This window comes from Balaenoptera ricei, chromosome 4, assembly GCF_028023285.1.
Source record: "Balaenoptera ricei isolate mBalRic1 chromosome 4, mBalRic1.hap2, whole genome shotgun sequence".
Taxonomy (NCBI): domain Eukaryota; kingdom Metazoa; phylum Chordata; class Mammalia; order Artiodactyla; family Balaenopteridae; genus Balaenoptera; species Balaenoptera ricei.
In genome coordinates, this window is record NC_082642.1 from 36,785,028 (window position 1) to 36,804,082 (window position 19,055).

General features: G+C 46.7%; 1 protein-coding gene across 1 annotated transcript in view; it reads left to right on the top strand.

Moving 5' to 3' along the window:
• The first annotated feature begins 423 nt into the window (after positions 1-423).
• Positions 424-19,055, top strand: part of UBE2E1 (ubiquitin conjugating enzyme E2 E1) — a 75,127-nt gene continuing 56,495 nt past the window's right edge. The window contains exons 1-3 of the mRNA XM_059920409.1: positions 424-577; positions 1,597-1,781; positions 5,814-5,864. Coding sequence (XP_059776392.1) covers positions 1,630-1,781; positions 5,814-5,864 — 203 coding nt within the window. The 5' untranslated portion in view covers positions 424-577; positions 1,597-1,629. The remainder of the gene's footprint in view (positions 578-1,596; positions 1,782-5,813; positions 5,865-19,055) is intronic.

Sequence of the window (19,055 nt, forward strand, 5' to 3'; positions counted from 1 at the left end):
CCGGGCATTCTCTAGTCCAAAGTCCTGGCCACCAGATTACCTTTTTTTTTTTTTTTTTTTTTTTTAACCAATTTGCCATCCCCGCCCCTTCCAGAAGCCCTTTTGGGAAGAACTGCCTCTCGTGATTGCTCTATTCCATACAGTTCCCGGCGCCCCCCCGCCCCCCCCCCACCCCCCCACCCCGTCTCGGAACGGCTTCCCCGCTCCAGCCCAGGAGCCGGGGGTCCCCAGACCACTTGAGAGGAAATTCACAGCCCTCGCCCCCTGGCTCGGCGTCCCGGGTGGTGACGGCGCCGGGCTGCCCCGGGGCCCCCCGAGCGCGGCTCGCGACCCCCCACCCCCCGGAGGTGTCCAGGGGGCGGGGAGCGCGGGTGGGTGGGACCGGGCCGGTGGGGGAGGGGCGGGAGGAGGAGGAGTGCGAGCGTGTGTGGCTGGGGGAAGCCATTGCCTGTTTAATAGTTGCTGTTGCTGCACTTCCGCTTCTCTCCCAGCGAGAGAGAGACACGAGTGGCCAGGCCCAGCCGCAGCCGCAGCAGCAGCCGCCGCGGCGGCACGGAGCAGCCAGACACAAAGAGAGGTACGGGGATCCCCCCCGCCGCCCGCCGCCCCCCGGCCGCGCCGCCGGGCCTCGGGGACACCCCTCGCCGCCGGGCACGGGGCCGGGGGGCCGGAGAGGGGCCGGGCCCGCCCGCGGGGGATGGGCAGGGACCCCCGGGCCGCGTGGGGTGCGGGGGCAGCCCGCGTCGGGGGCGGGGGGGCGCCGAGGCTCGAACTGTCAGCGCGGCCCCGGGAGCCCCCCGCTGGCCGCCAAGGGGGCCGGGAGCGGGGGAGGGGAGGCGGGGGAGCCCCGTTTTCCCCCGGGGCGGGGGCCCGCGGGGATTAACCCCTCCGGGGCGGACGGGCTCATTGTTATTCCTCCGCCGAGGAGGCCGAGTCCCCCCGCCCCCCCCCCCCACCGGGGGTGCCCATCGGGCGTGTGCTCGGGACCCCCGCCCCGGCCGCGCAGCCCCGAGCCGGACGGCGGAGGGGCGTCGGGGCGCGGCGGGGGCCTCGGGCCTCGCCGCCTCGGCCCCCCCGCTGGCCTCTCCCTTCCCCCACCCGGGCACCCGCTCCCCGTCTCCGTCCCCCCCCCCCCCTTTCGGCTTCCTCTCCGCCCTCCTCTCTTCCCGACCTCGCCAAACTCCGCTCCCGGCCCCCCGGTCCCCCGCGACCCCCGGAAAGCCGCCGAAAAAACAGCCCGAGGCCGGCCGGCCGGCCGCCGGGACCTTCCCTGCCCGCTCCGGCCGGGCGCCCCGCGCCCCCGCCCGGCCGGCTGCTCCCCTCCCTGCCCCGAGGGGAGCCCCGGGGGGCGAGGGAGGGGCTGCTCGGTGCGCCCCCGACCGTTTTCCCACCGCGTCCCCCACTTGGGGCCAGAGATAAACAAGCAGCGTCCGATTCGCAAAAGCCGTGAAGGGCCTGAAGACTTTGGAAAGCGAGTGGAGGGTGGTGGGCGGCCGGGTGCACCCCGGGCCAAAGCCCTCCTGACAGCGCCCGAGTTCCTTCTGTACACTGGCTGCATGGTTTGTGTTTTTCTGTTTTGTTTCCCTCCCCCTGCAGGGGCTGTTTTCGGGGTGGGGTGGGGGGTTCGCTATGTCGGATGACGATTCGAGGGCCAGCACCAGCTCCTCCTCATCTTCGTCCTCCAACCAGCAAACCGAGAAAGAAACAAACACCCCCAAGAAGAAGGAGAGTAAAGTCAGCATGAGCAAAAACTCCAAACTCCTCTCCACCAGCGCCAAGAGGTACCGTACCCCACCCCCCAACCCCAGCAGGCTTCCTATTTCCCGAACGGACTGCCTCTTGCTGCATTTGGTCTGCCTCCAAGGAGGGTAGCTTAAACGCTCCCCATGGGTTATGTGTTTTTAAAAAGGAAAAAGAGGGCCTTGGAAGCCCTAATGGTTTTTCTCTGTTGGCTTCTTCTGTTTTCTCTTTTAATCATGGTCCACATGCAGCTGTTGTGGCTTGCCTTTCCCATATCTTGCTGCAGTTTGTAAGAATCCTTGTTAGTATTATTAGTGACCCCCAAATCTGATTTCAGATGACTTGTCCTATTATAATCACTAATCTGTGACCCTCCCCGAGGCTGGCATCCCACTTAATTACTAATACCTGCCTGGACACCTCTATCACAGCGAATTCTGTTACCGTCTTACTTCCTTCTCACCTGTTGCACATATGATCTGTTTTGAATAGAGCTTTCATCACAAATTGCATAAGGAATAACTCACATTAGCAGAGTGAAACATGTAATAGGTGGAGATAGATGTTTTCGGCTGGAATTTAAAGAGATGTTTCTGATTTAGAGAGTTGAGGCAAGTGGATGAATCAATAAATGATGTACAATGGTTATTTAGGCTATTTTGGGGATTCTTCGTTGTTCTCTTTCAGAACTTCAGTTTACCAAATTTCAGGGGAACTCAGATTTTTTTCGTGCTATTTTCTCTTCTCTTTGGCTGTACAGTTGTTTTTTGGTTTTTGTTTTCAAGATGAATTCAAGCAGAGGCTCTTTATCTTTCTTCTCTTCCTCTTACGTCTCTGGAAGAAGCTACTTTTTACCTTCATCTTTTTTCAGTAGCAGTATCCTCTGATCCCATGACCCTTAAGTAATCTCTAGCAGATTCCTGGGAACTCTCATACCTTTTCATAAATCCTTCTGCTGTCAGGTGTACAGTCATTAAACTTTAAAGTGGCAAACCAGAAAGATAGTAAGGAACCCAAATGGTAGGTTAGAGAGAGATATCTGTCTTAAAGAATGTAAAATAAAATGGAACATGAGGCTTTAGATCTTTCCACTGAGTAGTGAGCCAAAACTCTCAGAGTTTGAAAGTTTGTCCTGTCATTCTCCCTGACTTGAAATTTGGAAAGTTGGTAAAGTGCTTTGGTGACCTGACCATAGGAGGAAGAAGGAATGACTTCAGCTTATTGTAAACAGCGTAGAGGTGTAGAGTTAAGTGGCAAGATGTCTTGGCAAGATTGTTCTCATTTTCAGAGGGTTAGTTTGATTGCATCTCAGCTTCCCAGGAGTCCTGACTGGCTCTCCTTGATTAGCCCTGTGCTGGTGTTCCCCCAGAATTTTGGCTTCTACCCTGCTCACTTTGGATGGGGCTTTCCTTAGTCACCCCCCCACCGCCACCGCCTCGCCCCAGCTTCTGGGCTCCCTCGTCCAAGCTGGGGCAGCTTTTGGCCTGACCTAAAATAAAGGTAGAATATGTGCTTTAGGTCATTAGTATTTTCATATTTTGCTGCATATCCCTGGTGTACATGAATATATTGGGGGATAAAGGCACAGGCATCAAATATAAAATAGCCTGCTTTGTGTCAGCAAATTACAGAGGGGATTTTTTTCATTAGACACAATTCGTCCATACACGCTAAGGAGGTTAAAAACTCATTTGGAAATGCTTGAGAAAGAGATGGTGGGTGTAAAACAAATGAAAGGTGGGAAGCTACCAACGGTAGTTTTATCTATAAAGTTAACATCAGCTTTAGCTCCGTGGGAATCTTGCTGAGAGAGTGGCTGTTAGTGCAGAGCAGGGCTATGGTTAATGGTAAAGGTAAAAAAGTGGAGAGGGACACTGTATCCAGAAAAGAATAAGGGGAAAGGTGATGGTAGTGGGACCCTGCAGATGCTGCTCTGGGAAATGGGTTGATTTGGAAGGTAGGTGTTGCCCATAGAATTGGAAAAGGCACATACACCAGGAGATAGAATGAAAGAGAAACCTGAATTGGCAGACGGAAGGTTACTTAACTGCATGTTGGAAACGGCATGTTGGTTTTGAGTCCACGCGTAAGGGAAAAGCCCCCATCAAGGGTGGTCTGGACAAGAATGACTCTGGAGCATATGTGTGGGTTACTCTTATGAATCTTTTACCAGTACTCTAGAAATGGTGCGGGTGTTGGTTGTAGAGATGAAGTGGACAAAGCTGTCTGGCATTATACTTTTTAGGTATTAAAGAAGCAGCTACCTTTTCAGTGAATATTTTATAGGAGAGGTTGTTGACAAGGAGAAGTGAAGTCAGTGTGTGTTTTTATAAAAGTTGTGCTCAGGGGGAGGTTATTTTGGCCCGTGTACATAGGTCTTAACATATACAGTCATTCTAGTAGATGCAGGTGAAGAATCAGGAAGCCAGGGTTCCAAACTTTTAGTCTGACACGCAATAATGAGTCAAACAGCGGGAATGCCAAGGTCTCCGAACTGAACTGATAATTGATAGCAATAGAATTGAGCAGGGCACAGCTAAGTAGGTATCAGAGATAGTGAGCAAAGCCCTTTGTAAAGTTCACCAGAACTCGTAGGGGACAGGAAATATCCTTCAATAGGAAAGTTGAAAGAACTTCCCTAATCAGCACCCCAATCAGAAGTAAATTTCTCTTTACTTGTAAATGGACAGAACAGTGTCTTCTAAAACCTGTATTCCCCATTGCACCTAGCCAGCCTGTCTTTCTACCTTCAGAAAACCTCTGGGAAGAGAAAAGCATCCATTGCGGTTGTATGTATGTATGTATGTATGTATGTGTGTGTGTGTGTGTGTGTGTGTGTGTGTGTGTGTTAGTTTTTTACTACTGTGCTGCCTCAGTGAGATTTTTAAGTTGTAACGTAGCCCTTTAGGGCTTCATATGATAGGAGCAGGAAAGGTTATAAAAATAGAAGGCTCCGTTTAGAAGGTGGAGAAGGCTTAAAGGCCTCAAACTTTGTCGTAGGAATTGATGTTCGAAGCGCCTAGGTAAGCTGAAGACAAAGGCCATGGCTCGGTGTGAACTGCCGGGTGGCGTCGGCCTAGGGGTGGGGGATGGGCTCTTTGTGGAGTCGCAGGCCGCTGCGGAGATGGGAAACTGGGTGGGGGTCCCGGGTTCTGAGCCGGTGTGGGGTGCAGGCCCAAGAGAAGTGAGAGGGTGTCCGGGCTAGAGCAGGGCCGGGCAGGTGAGCCGAGAGGGCGGGCGGTGCGGGCGGCCGGTGCACCTGTGCGGGCCGCGGGCCGGGGTGTCCCGGCGGGAGGCGGCGGGCGAGCTGTGGGATCCCCAGCCTGGCCCGAGGCTTCGTCCGCGGCCGGCGAGCGCTCGGGCAGGGGGGCGGGGCCGCCGGCGGGGGCGGGGCGGCCCACCGGGGTCCGCCGTGCGGCCCGCGCCGCCCCCAGCCCGACGGCGGCGGCTGGTCAGCCAGCGCCCGCGGGGCCTCGCCGGGAGCGGCCATGTTGGCTTCGTCCCCGGGGACGCGGGCGGCCTGGGGGGGGCGCTCTGTGGGGGGAGGGAACCCGAGGTGCGGGGACGCTCTGGGGGGAGGGGGAGCACCCGAGGTGCCGGACGGCCTGGACGGGGCGCTCTGCGGGCTGGGAGCACCCGAGGTGCCCGGCGGCCCGGGTGGGGGTGTCGCTCTGTGGGGGGAGGGAACCCGAGGTGCTGGGTTGGGGGGCGACCGCGGGCTCCGGGGTGGTGGTGGGGACGTGCTCTTCCCCCCCCCCCCCCCCCCCCCGCCAAACATATTGTGATACAATTCCGGAAACTAGCTGCGAGTGAGGAGCTTCAAAACGATTTCCTAAGTGGAAATTGGTGAGAAATAGCCCTGCCGTAGTGCGTGAGGCGGGATTCGAACCCAGGGCGGTGGAGGGGACGGAGGCCGGGGCTCCCGCCCGGGTGGGGCCGGTTCTTTCCTCGCGGGGTGCAGGTCCTGCTCCCCGGCAGCTCGGGCCGCGGCGCGTGGCGGGGGGGTTTGTCTGCCCTGCGGGGCGGCCGCCCACTCCTGATTCTCTCTCCCCCCCCTCGCTTCCTGTCTCCAGGATTCAGAAGGAGCTGGCGGACATCACTTTAGACCCTCCACCCAACTGCAGGTGAGCTCCCTTTACATTTTTTTTCTTTTTTTCTGTTTAAACTTTTAGGTTTTTTCTTCTTGTCATTATAAACTTTTGCTTCTGTTTTCGTTGGTTAATGCTTGTTTGGGTGCTGACATCAAGTTAACAGCTGAAATTGAATAACCTGAGTATAACGTTTTGATGAGCGTCTGACCATGTAGTCTCACGTCGAAGAGAGGTGGTGGATTTATTTGGAGTGGACCCTTGTACGTATGTGTAAAGTGAATTCAAAGATGTATGATCGCCTGGTCAGGGATCTTTGATAGGTCATTAAGGATGATGTAAAACCTTTTAGATGCTTAGGTACATTTTAGTTTAGAAAATTGCTTTGCTGTCTTAGTCTGTTATTCATGCTCTCTACTAAGCTGGTAGAGCATAGAGTTAAATCAAGCACTGGATCCTCAAACTTCTATAAATTTTGTTGGACTTTGGGCAGACCTATTCAGGGCATAATTTGTGGCTTTGATAAAAAGGTTTTGCTTTTAAATTATTGTATAGATTTAAACTCTTCCATGGGGATATTTTTCCTCGAAATTGCTTTACTCAGACTGTATACATAATGTGTGTTTCAGTTTCAAAACAATTTGATACCAGCTTTTGAAGGATTTGGTGATGACTTGATTTTATTTAAAATAGCCATTTGGTTACTGTTCAGTCAAGGTGGAAGACTGGATGATTTTACTAAATCAACAGTGAAGTGAGGAGGGACTTATATCACAACAGAGCCATTTGAGAGAGATTAATTGTTCCATTCTATTACTCCCATAGTTTAAAAATTAAGTATAACAGTTAACCTAATTCTCAGTTCTCAGGATTGTTATTGGAATGGGATGTGAGATTTCAGAAGCGTCCTAAACTTGTAGAGGTAGAGGAAGAATTTGTTACCCACAAGAAAATACTCAGTGGCTTTACACAGCATTTAAAGGGAGCCTGTGGAAATAGTCAGCGATATTGAAAAGCGAAATGAAATATTTTGCTTATGAACACTGTACTTTCTAAACTATGGTTAATGGAGTAAATGGAAGCTTTCATACTGCCATTTCGGTAACACGTTCTTCACGTTGGTCAGGTGTGGGATGTTCTTTAGTAAAGCGTTGTCCCCGTTTTGTAAGGAAATTAAGTCATTTTGAGTTTGAAATGCTCTTAAACTGTAGTTTGTAACCAGTTAATCGTTCTGGAGGATTTCTCTCATGGCTGTTAAGAATCTTTTCAGACTGTTGTCCTGAACAGTGGAGAAATGGGTCAGGCTTAGGGCTGGGATGGTTTCGTTTTTCATTTTAGTGGCATCGTTTTTCCGACGGAGGCCTGGCGCTTCCCTTGGTTGTGTTGAATCCATGGGCTTTCCCCGTGGTAGATCCGCGCTGTGTACTTATTGCCCCTGTCTGGTATGACGTCTCTTCCGTGTGTCTCTTGTGAGTTCAGACAGCTTTAGCTGGTCAAGTTATCAAGTTTTTAAAGCATGGTTTCAAAACCTGTAACACGTATCAAGGCATAAATGGCTTTCTCGTAAGTGCAATGAAATTTAAAATTGTAAACAATTTGAAGGTTTTCATGGAATTAATCACTTTTTAAAAAATCGGATAAATACACTTTTACTTCATACCATTTTAGCTGAGTTCACATGTGAGAGATTTGTGCTGCTGAACATGTAGAACTTCTTATCCTTGGAAAACCCTCCCAATTACCCCTTCAAGGTGAAACCTCTGAACATCACCTGTGGGTCAGGCGAAGCACCGAACTGGATGGATATTGGGTGGCGGGGACAGACAAACTTCGACATACTTAAAACATTTTGAAAAAATATCTCTGATTTCAGAGAGAACACCAGGCATTTTTATTTTGCGAGAGAAATTTTGCGTGTGTTATGTAGACCTTTAAAAGTAAAAACTGCTTTATTTTCTGAAGACGTTCTTCAGTAGGGCTGCTTAAGTAATATGAACTGCAAATTCTACTTTTGGTTGGCTTACTAGTGTTACTGACAGAATGTTATGCAGTAACCCTGATATTCAGCTAACTTAGATGAGTTTGGTTTTATGTTTTGTGTTGGTACCTTATAGGATGGAATTATTTACTGTTTTAATGTACATTGTTTCAGATGGAAATGCATAATTTGCGGATACTTTCTGAAGTTAGCTTCCAATTAAAATGTGTGAATTAAGTGATCTATTGAATGTATGCATTTTTTTTATACTTAATGTTATTCCACATGAAAGCTTGGTTCTTACGAAATTGTAACTTCACCAGTTGTAAATTATATTTTGAATGAGTTAAATAATTAGCTTTCAATTAATGTGTTTTATACACTAAGCTTTTGTAGAACCGCCTTTCTTCAGTCAGTATTCAGTGTGTGGTTTTAAATTTAAACACATTATTAAAATAACAGCAGTGGACACATAGGAACCTCTCAATAAACCATTGATTGTTGCAAATCAATGGGAGAGTGCCTTCTCCTGAAGGTGTACTGGATGTGTTCAGTAATTTTTAGCACTTGGCAAAAATATTTGAATTCGAAGTTACTGAACTTCAAAACTTGTGTGAAATGCAATTTCTAAAAAAGTTATAATGTATGAGCACATCAAGTTAAATCCTCAGTGTTTTATATTATGTCGAGTAGATTTTTTTAGAACAAAATGTAGAACATATTCAATGACGAGGTCAGAAGTATTTTAAGTGAATTTTAAAAGTTGCTGTATATTGCCATTTAAGTCACATTCCTTGGTATCTCTGGACTGTTTGGTTATATTTATATGTACAGATGTAATAGTCTCTCAACTCATGTGCCATGCTTTTGGTTGTTAGGCTTTTTTCCCTGCATTTTGGCTCTTAATCATTTAGGAAAAAATGCTGTCTTAATTACTGTAATGATTTCCTACAGCATTGGATTGTAAAATTATGCCTTTTAGATAGCTGGTGAACTCTGGGCCACTACAGTCAGTTTTGTAGCTATTATTTATAGCCTGGGGCTCAAGCTTGCTTAATTGACTAGTTATAGCTATGTAACTAACCTGTAGCCATAAATGTCTGTAGGCAGTATGTCTGCACATAATAAATGACACATTTTGCCCAAGTCCTTTAAACTTCAGATTTCACTTAATAGATATATTGGAATTATGAGTAAATGCTCACTTAGTGCCTCGAAACCTAAAAATTAAGATTGGGAGGGGGTTCTATTTAGGACAAAGTGTCTTCGAGAAGTCATTAAACACTTCAAGCATGGTGGAGAATAATAAAAGTAAGATTTCCTTTTATATGACTTGATTACATTTTGACCATTATTTTTCTGTTTCCTAAATATATAAACCTAACTAAGTCAATGCTTTCTATTTTGGGGGGAGAACTAGAATGTAATCAGATATAGTTGGTTTTAAAGTTTTACAGCTAAATCGCCCATTTTTGAAGATGATGTAAAGGAAGGCTCACATGAAGAGCATTAAAAAAAAATGTCAAGCAGTTGTCTAAGAAGCTTTTTCTCAACCTTCTTTTCCTCATTTACTAAAAGGGCTGAATCCCTGGCTGGCCTACCTCATAGCATTGTAAAGTTCAAATGAGATTAGAGTTTTCTGATTGTGTTAGATGGTGACATTGTTGGAACTGCCCATTTAGCTCCTTTTTAATAGCTCATCTTTTTTCCTAACATTGCTTTTTATTGCTTGTATTTTAAATACAATTTTAGGTCATTACACAATTATGGTATAAGAATGTGTGTTTTTGAAAAGCAGAAATGCAGAAGTTGTGGAGTAAAAAGTGGAAGGATCCCCCTCATGACCTCTTCTGATCCTGCCCCTTGCACAGAGATGCTCCAAGTTAGCACAGATCATTTGTGTGAATTTACATTGTCGTATTTTGTGGTTTTATAAAACCTCCTGGCATTGGTGGTAATAATCATGAGATGTCAGTTTAGAAATCCCAGGCTGCTAACCTTGGAGTGAAAAGAGATGATCCTTTTCTCACAACAGTAAAGGCTTATACATCTCGTCCAAGTTTAGCATGTTTTGTATGCTTATTTGGGTTTAAGAAGTGGGTTCAACAGAAGTCATCCTGTACAAAACCCTGTATCATCTTACCTGCTGAAAAATATCCTTCCTTTTATGTATCTTTCATTTATCTGCTAATGCCTTAAGGATATCAGTGTGACTTCCAACATCTGAATGATGTTTAGTATCATCATAATTGTCATTTGGAGAGTTACTACTACAGTGTGCTTCCCTTTGTGTGCAAAAGGTAGTGTGGAAAAATAGTGAGAACTGGGAGACTGGAGTGTCAACAAATCAAAGTGGCACCCAAACCAGGGTCAGGTTCCTGAAATTAGATCATCACCTGGGGCCCAAGTGGGTAGGAAGGAAGGAAATCTGCCTAAAAGTGAATTGTTTCTTAGATGACTAGGAACTCTTGTGGTGGTTGTGCTTTACCTAATGACCACGTGTGTGGATTGTAAAACTGTACTGCTGCTGCTTCTCATGAAGTGGAAAAGAATTACCGTAGGGGGACTTCCTTGGTGGTCCAGCGGTTCGGACTCCGCGCTTCCACCGCAGGGGACTGGGTTCCACCCCTGGTCGGGGAGCTAAGGTCCCGCATGCCGAGAGGCGCGGCCAAAAAAAAAAAATTACTGTATGACCCAGCATTCTACTCCTAGGTGTAGTCCCAAAAGGACTGAAAACAGGGACTCAGGCAAACATCGAGTCAGTGTTCCTAGCTGCTCATAGTAGCCCAAAAGTGGAAACAACCAAGTCAACCAAGTGTCTGTCGACAGATGAGTGGATAAACCAAATGTGGTCTGTACACACGATGCAACATTATTCAGCCATTAAAAAGAATGATTTTTTTTTTTTTTTGGCCGCGCAGCATGGCAGGTAGGATCTTGGTTCCCTGACCAGGGATTGGACCCACACCCCCTGCAGCGGAAGCACGGAGTCTTAACCACGGGACCCCCAGGGGAAGTCCCGTAGAATGACGTTCTGATACATGCTGTATACCATGAATGAACTTGAAAACACTACACTGGGGAAAATAAGCTAGACAAAAGGACAAATATTGTATGACTCCACTTACATGAAATACCTAGAATAGGCAAATTCATAGTGACAGAAAGATGAGAGGTTTCCAGAGGCGGGGGGCGGGGAGGGGAGAATGGGTAGTTATTTCTTAATGGGGACAGAGTTTCTGTTTGGGGTGATGAAAATTTTGCAAACAGATAGTGGTGATCGTTGCACAACGTTGTCAGTGTAGTTAATGGCACTGAATTTTACACTTTCAAATGGTTAAAAATGGCAAATTTTATATGATATATTTTACCACTCCAAAAAAGTAAAAAAAGTAAATAAGACTATACTGCTGTTAAGATGTTATCGGTATTTTGAGGGAAAATTGCTTACAGTTTAGGAGGCAACACTTCAGTTTTCCGGGATTCGTGTACAGGATACTAACGTTAGGTTCCTGTCACAGACCATGAGTGCCTGTCACGTGTGAAAAGTCACTGCCTTCAAGGAGTTCATTGTCTAGTAAGCATGGTGAGAAATACCCGTACAGATTTTGGATCGTACTTGGAAACGCGAAAGTTACTTGGAAGGTATTAGTAAATGCATATAACATATTTTAAAGGTTCAGAGGAGTGACGTATTACTCTGACCCGGGTGCGGGGGGTGTGTCTGGAGCAGGGGCGGAGACGAGAAGTGGGTGGGAAGAGTGAGGGACACCTGTGGGGGGAGACGAGCGCAAGCCAAGGCGTCGCAGAGGAAAGGCACGAGGGTGCCGCTGGGCGGCAGGGAGTCAACCTGCGGCCAAGGACGGGAAAGAGCGGGGGGACCAACGGATAAAACGTGCGTCCTCAGTGTCACCGGGGGGCCTTGAATGTGTTTTACTGATACTGGAGAAGAGCCGACACCCTTTTGAGCTGGAAGTGTAATCCAGTTAGAGCTGAGCATCTGGACAGAGGCAGAGCAAGGGCTGCGTGGAGCTCCTGCTGCAGTATCCAGGTGGGAGGCCAGGTGGGCCCGGGCTGGGGACAGGTGGTGGCCAGCAACGTGGAGAGGGGAGAGAGGCAGACAGCAGTAGAATTAGATTTAGATGTGGAGGACTTGAAAGGAGTCAGGGGTCTTTGGGTGTCGGGGAAGATGGTGGTGCCATTAGCAGACGTAGACGAGGTGTCGTGATGTGCTTTGTTGACGACGTACAACGCTTAGCATGTTGCTGCCCCTCAGTAGGCCCTCGGTAAATATTTGCGTTTCCATTATGCATTTGAGCTTATTATGAATCCGTCATTGAACTCGCAGATCTACCTAGCCTACTTTTAAACTAGACAAATTAAATAAACTCCCTAAAAGGCACGAACCATGATTTCTGTCTTTGATTCTGATCCTACCTGTTTTTTTCCCCTAACTTTTTAAATTTGAACAATTCCAAACCACAGAAGAGTTGAAAGAATACTGCAGGGAACAGCAGCCTTCACCCTGACACATCAGCCGCAAACGTTTCGCCTTGTTTGCTTTGCCTCGATCCCATCTCCATATATTTATTTTCGCGGAACCATTTGAAAGTGAGGTGCAGGCATCGTGACGCTCGTGTGTTTAGGTTGCCACGCGTTGAGTCTGAGGTGGGCTGGCTGGGGGCTGAGGCTGGAACCGGCCTTGAGTGTCTACATTAGATTTGAAAGTGGGTGATAAAGTACACCGTGTCGCCCAGGGAAGAGGAGAATTGAGACTTGTGCTCTGAAGGATGCCACAGACGAGGGATGGGAAAGCAGAGAGGAGGACCTGGAGAAAAACGGCGCGAAGTAGGAGGAGAGCTGCGAGCCCTAGGGGAGGTCAAGGTTAAAGTTATGCTTTGTAGACTGAGAGGAAAAAAGTGAAAAGGCGAGAGAGGGAGATGCAGTGTTTTTTGAACACGATTGTAGAGAAGGTGATAGAATATAGAATTGAGGCTGTAAGTGGAGAGCGGGTATTTTGGAAGGCTGGTGGCCTGAACTTGATGATGGAGGGACAGTTTCTAGAGGACTGGAAGCCTTTGTGGTCCTTGACTAACACTCCAGCTACTTGAAAAGCAACATCTGTCCCCAGTGTTCTCTGGTTTGTTCTTTCCCGGGAGACTTGAAGTTCCTTGAGAGCAGGGGTTATGTCTTTGCGTCCCGACATTGTCCGAGAGAGTGGATAAACAACGATACATATTTGTTAAATTAAAATACAAGCACAAAAACCTAATTTGGGTCTGATGATTTAATGGAACGTCCTCATTACCCTCTTCAGAAAATAATGGCAAGAGCTGGGGAAATTGCTGTTGCATTTTACTGCTGTCCGTCGCTGGCAGTCTTTCCAAGTTGGCACCCAAGCGCTTTTGGCAATTTTCACCTTCCCGGAATCACAGAGGAGCTCTGGACTGCAGTGTGATACAAAAGATGGTGCTGTGGGCTAGATTGGGAAGATGTATACAGAAAATGCCAGTACCTGTGATTTGCACGTTTTGACTTTTTAGCATTATTGTTTGCCAACAAATGAGCAAGGGTTTAGGGGTGCTAAGTAAATTGGGCTTCCCGGAGACGTTCCCCACATCCCAGAGCTGCTCCAGAGGGGGTTATGTCGGAGATGCCGGCACCGCCTGAGACATCTGACACATTCCCCATCATCAGCGGAGTGAGACAGGGCTTCATAATGAGCCCATTCTTATCCAGCCTCTCTTACGCGGTCATGCTCTAACGTGAAACAAAGGGCCTGGTAACTGGTGTCAGAATATGCTTCTAATCCTCTGGGAAACTTCCTACTCTAAAAGCTAAGAAACTCATCAGAGCTCCTTGCTGGAGAAGTGTAATCCAGGAACTGCTGTGTGCTAACGGCTCCTTTCTTGAAACATATATGCGAGTGACAGTGAATTGCTTGTGGAGGCCATGCCACACTACGTAGATGACAGACTTGTGGAAGGCCAGAGTGATGTCTCACTCAGTCAGGCAAGTCCTACAAAGCCAACAGTTTTCCTATGCCAGACATAACTGGAAGCGATCACCGGGTTTTGCTACTTGAAGCAGCACTGTTCCCTAACACTTGAATTAACGAAGTAGTCAGAAACTGACCTCTGTCTGCTTTCTGAAGATCCTGAGCATGACAAAGTGAACGGGAACATGACCAGGCCAGGATAAAGAGACTGTGTTATCCAGCTCTTACTTAGCGTCAGCACTGCATTTGTTGCAGGTGTCACCTCTGATTGTCTATCGTGACCTGTGTCAGTACTAAATTTTAAATAGTAATAGTCAGTGAGAGGTCCCAGTAGGGTCGACCACCGTTGAAATGATGACCGTTATGTGTAAGACCAGGAAATTGGGTGTTTGTATCAATTTAATTTGATAGATGGAAAATTGATGTGGGATGGACCCAAAGTAAGTTCTATAGAAAAAGACATCGAAGCACATTTTCAAATAGCAATTGACGGAGCAGCTTGGAATGACTTAAAGAAAAGTTTTAGAGAGGGTAGGGCTCAAGGAGTCAGAATTAGAATCAGGAAGCGGTGCTGTGGAAGAGTGACAGCAGTGTGAGTGAGTGAGGTCGGATCCATTTCAGATGCAGGCAGACCTCGTTTTATTGCGCTCCACGGATACCACGGCTTTTACAGATTGAAGATTGTGACAACCCCGCGTTGTCAAGTGATGATTAGCACTTTTTAGCAGTAAAGTATCGTTTAGGGTGTGTACGTGGCTTTTCTAGACATGATGCTGTTACACACGTAGACTGCAGTGTTAGTGTAAACATAACTCATATGTGCTCTGGGAAGCCAGACGGTGTGTGTGACTCGTCGTGTTGCCATATTTGCTTTATGGCGGTGGTCTGGATCTGAACCTGCAGTGTCTCCAAGGTGTGTCTTCTGTGTGCTAGGGTCTGCGGGTCACTACACAGACCTGGCCTCTGGCTTGTGCGGCTTGAGTTTTAGTAGGCAGTACAGACATTAACCGAGTTAGAGGATTAGGAAGCACAGGTTGTATTGGCTGGTAGGAGAGAAATTAACAGTGCGGTGGTAGAGAAAAATCGCGGAGGGGGTGACTTAGAGAAGGCTTAGACACTTAGGCAAAGACCTGAAAGATGAGAAGAAAGGAGAAGAGAGATATCCTTGTGAAGATCAGAACACATCCTTGGGAAGAACATCCCAGAGGGAAGCGCACACACAGGCTGTGGGCTGCGGGAATCGCATGATGCGGGATCTTGTAAACCATTTCATTCTAAGAACAGTGGGAAGCCATTCAAGGTGTGGAAGCAAGGAAGTGACGTTATTTCAGTAACGATTTAAAAGTCTTTCCCCACCCTCCTTGCTATGTGGAAAATGGCTGGGAGGAAGGCACGAGTTGGAGAAAAGGTGACCAGAAAGGAAAGGAAGGTGTGGCTTTATTCCAGGCAGCTGGTGATGGTAGTTGGGACTAGGGTAGTGGCAGTGGAGGTGGGCTTAGAACCCCTGGACCTGTTGATGGGTTGCACTTGGCAGGTGAGAGAGGACTGAGAATGGCTCCAGGTTCCTGTGGTTTTAGAAACTAGATAGATGATGGTGATGTTTTACTGGAATAAAGCGTGTGTGTGTGTGTGTGTGTGTGTGTGTGTGTGTGTGTGTTGGGATGAAGCAGGAAAGGAAAATGAGGTTTTCTTGGATGTGTTAGGTTTGAGATAGATGCCAGTGACACATCCAGATGAAGTTGTCAAGTAGACGTTAGCTGTAAGTAATTGGAGTTGAGAGGAATATCGTGAACTCAAGACACATTAAAACTTGAGATAGGTATACACTTGGGGGACGTCAGTATATAGAAGCTCTTGAATGTTTGGGGAACACCTCTAGCTCACCTGGAGAGGAAAGATGTAGTGAGAAGAGAACTCAGGATAAAGACTTGGACATCTTTAGTTCGAGGTTGTAAAATCTGAAGAAGCCAGCAAAGGATGCTGAGAAAGGAGGAAAATCAAGAGAACATGGGGCCAGAAAGCAGCGAGTGGAAAGGGTTTTGAGGTAGAGTGATGATCAACTCTGAAGGAATCCTGCTTGAGGTGGAAGAACATGAAGACCGGCAAGTACCCATTGGATTTTATGACTTCACATTGGTTGGTGACCTTCACAAGACAGATCCAACAGAGGGGCTGATTTTTGAGAAGGAAAAGATGTTTGTGTTACTGTTCCCAACTAGAAGATTTCATTGTGTTTATCAGGGAAGTGAGTCAGTATTACCAGATTTTTACACTAGTGTAGAATTTTTTGACATTGTGTATATTATTTCTCTTGGAGGCGGGGGTCTGTCATTTTCAGTGAATTCTCAAAGGATTGGAGGGGGGTTCCTTTTCTCTCCCTCCACCAGAAAAAGTTCTGCTTTACTGGATTCAAGGCCTTTGTGATCTTTACGGCTAACACTGTGGTATGGATACCATGTGTAAATAGTGCAGGATTCATATATTATATCTTGATGAATCAATCCCTTTTGCTGGACCTAATTTGAAAATACTAGGCAATGGATAAATTGGGAAATCAGTAAATTGCTGCTGCCATCCTTAAGCTTTTTTACATGCTTTGATTTGCATCAATATTTTGTGCTCTTCACACTTGTGAATGCACTAGAATGAGTGGGTATACGTGTTTACTTTTTAAAAAAATTAATTATTTATGTATTTATTTTTGGCTGCATTGGGTCTCTGTTGTTGTGTGTGGGCTTTCTCTAGCTGCGGCGAGCGGGGGCTACTCTTCCTTGTGGTGCACGGGCTTCTCATTGCGGCGGCTTCTCTTGTTGCGGAGCACGGGCTCTAGGCGCATGGGCTTCAGTAGTTGTGGCACACGGGCTCAGCAGTTGTGGCTCACAGGCTCTAGAGCGCAGGCTCAGTAGTTGTGGCACACGGGCTTAGTTGCTCCGCGGCATGTGAGATCTTCCCGGACCAGGGCTCGAACTTGTGTCCCCTGCATTGGCACGCAGATTCTTAACCACTGCGCCACCAGGGAAGCCCTATGTGTTTATTTTTAACACAGTATAAGTTATTCATCATAGTCAGTATTTTTTCATCCTTTTCAGATTGACTGTTATGTTAATGTTTTGGTACATTAACCAAAATAGGATAATTCCAGGTACATTGACTGTACCTGGAACTCTTAAAGCATCATGTAAGTATCATCTTTCCAGTCATCTATCCGTCACGTTTTATTAATTTGTTTCTGATTATCCCAGGCACTCTCGGTCCTGTGTAACTTGATAATTGATATCCCCTTTTCAGAGATTGGTTCTCAAGGCACGTAATTGTAAATCACACACGGTCAGCCAGGGGACGTCAAGACACCTAGAGTTATTGCCGAATGTGGTTAATAGTTTCATATGAGAGAGTGTCCCACAGTGCAAATGTTTATCTTAGTCCTTCCCCTCAGAGCAGTGTGTTTAAATAGCAGCTGTGTAGAACAATCCCGACGCCAGATTCCCGTTCAGGTTTGGGGGTGAGGTTGGGGGAAGCACTGCACAAGCACCCTGGGTGACCTGCTTGCTGTCTTTTTAGTCGCATCACGGAAGTTGTCAGTCGGAGCGCTACATTTTAGCGTCACAAATACGTTACACTTCATTGGCATTAGCTGTGTTCAAAGGTGGGTCCTTTGGGTTATGAATGATACCTTTCACATCTTAAGACAATTAGAGGTTATTTTCTAGTATGCCCTTATAGCAAATAAGTGTTTGGAGGAGAAATTATTCATGATCTCTCCTATTCAAATGACTTTGACAAATTTATGAGTTAGAATTGACGACGCAGAGAAATCCGTTTTTATTTGTATGACGTGACGCTTCAGACTTGAGTCCTGTTGCTGGGTCCACCTGGTGAGATGCGGGCGGCCAGTAAATGGTGTCATTTGGGTGAGTGGGTGACTCAGGCTGTCTGGAGAAGTGAGAGCAGAGGTCTGGGAGTGTTGACCGTAGAATTTAGAAATTTTCAGGTTTGGGAGACATTCTCCTAGTTGAGAGTATTCGTTGGAATCACAAAAGCATTAGGTACTGCCGGAGAAAAGCCAATGGTACCTTGTGGAGCTGCAAGTGTTTGGCTACACGGCGCTTTGCTCCCCAAGTAACTTAAATTTCTCCTACCACCACTCATAACCCTTCCTCCTTTATGGGAATACATCTCAGTTTTTTAAGGAAATTTATTGGGATTGGCTTTGTAAAATTTTCTCTCTTAGCAGACTTTGCTAGAACACATTTATCCTAAAGAAAAGGAGATCGTTGAATTGGTGTACATCAAAGACTCTGAAAGAAAACATTTGTTTTATAACAAGCACCCAGGAGGATTTTTTATATAAACATGAAAGATAACTTTCCTCTAACCTAAGTAAATAGTTCAGTAAATGTATGTTAAGCATTTATAGTAATGTGTGAGCAGAGACTGGGAGTAAAGATAGCAATGCCTTCTGTTACTTAATAGTATATGATACTGCTTTGGCCTTGGTCCTTTTTCTGAATAACTTTAGGAAAGTCCTCAATGCATAGCTTTATTCTTCACATTGGCAGCCCCCCCAGAAAGTGCTGCTTCTTTGTAGCTCAGAATACTGAGATGTTTCCACATCCAAAAATGTATTTATTACATAGTAGACATTGCCAAGTGATATGGACCAGTCCTAAAATAAACCACATGTTAAGGACGCAATTCTTGTTAGAACCAAAATTTGAAATTGGCTTTCATTCTGTCTGGCCATGCTGCTGGATTCTGTGTAGATGTAAGGATTTCTTCTACTGTATTTTACTGTAACTATTTGCATTTAGATATATTGGGAGGAAATTCTGTACTGTAGTACCTGCAAGTTTAAAACACATGACTATCAAAAAAAAACCTAAAAAGCTGTTAAGGTCTTGGAGCCCAAATTAATTGTTATGATGGAAATTTTGTAGCGTGGAGGATTGGGTGCCCCCTCTCTCTGTTTCTGTGTCCTGTTTGCTATGAGATGAGGGAATTTTCATTCACAGATGACTGGTGCTGTGTTTGTCTGTTTCTTTTTCCAGGGCTGTTCTTGAAACCTTTCTACATTTAGAGGTTTGTTAACAGTCCAACTCTCATTGCTTTCCAAAGGTTTATTAAACTTCCCAGCCCGGTAGTAAGGCCCTCCAGTTCTGAAGCTTCTCTGAGATCCGACAAGCCCCTAGAGAAGTGTGAGGTTTGCTGATGGTAACATTTACTCCTTGTCATTTGACCTGGAAGTGCAGGA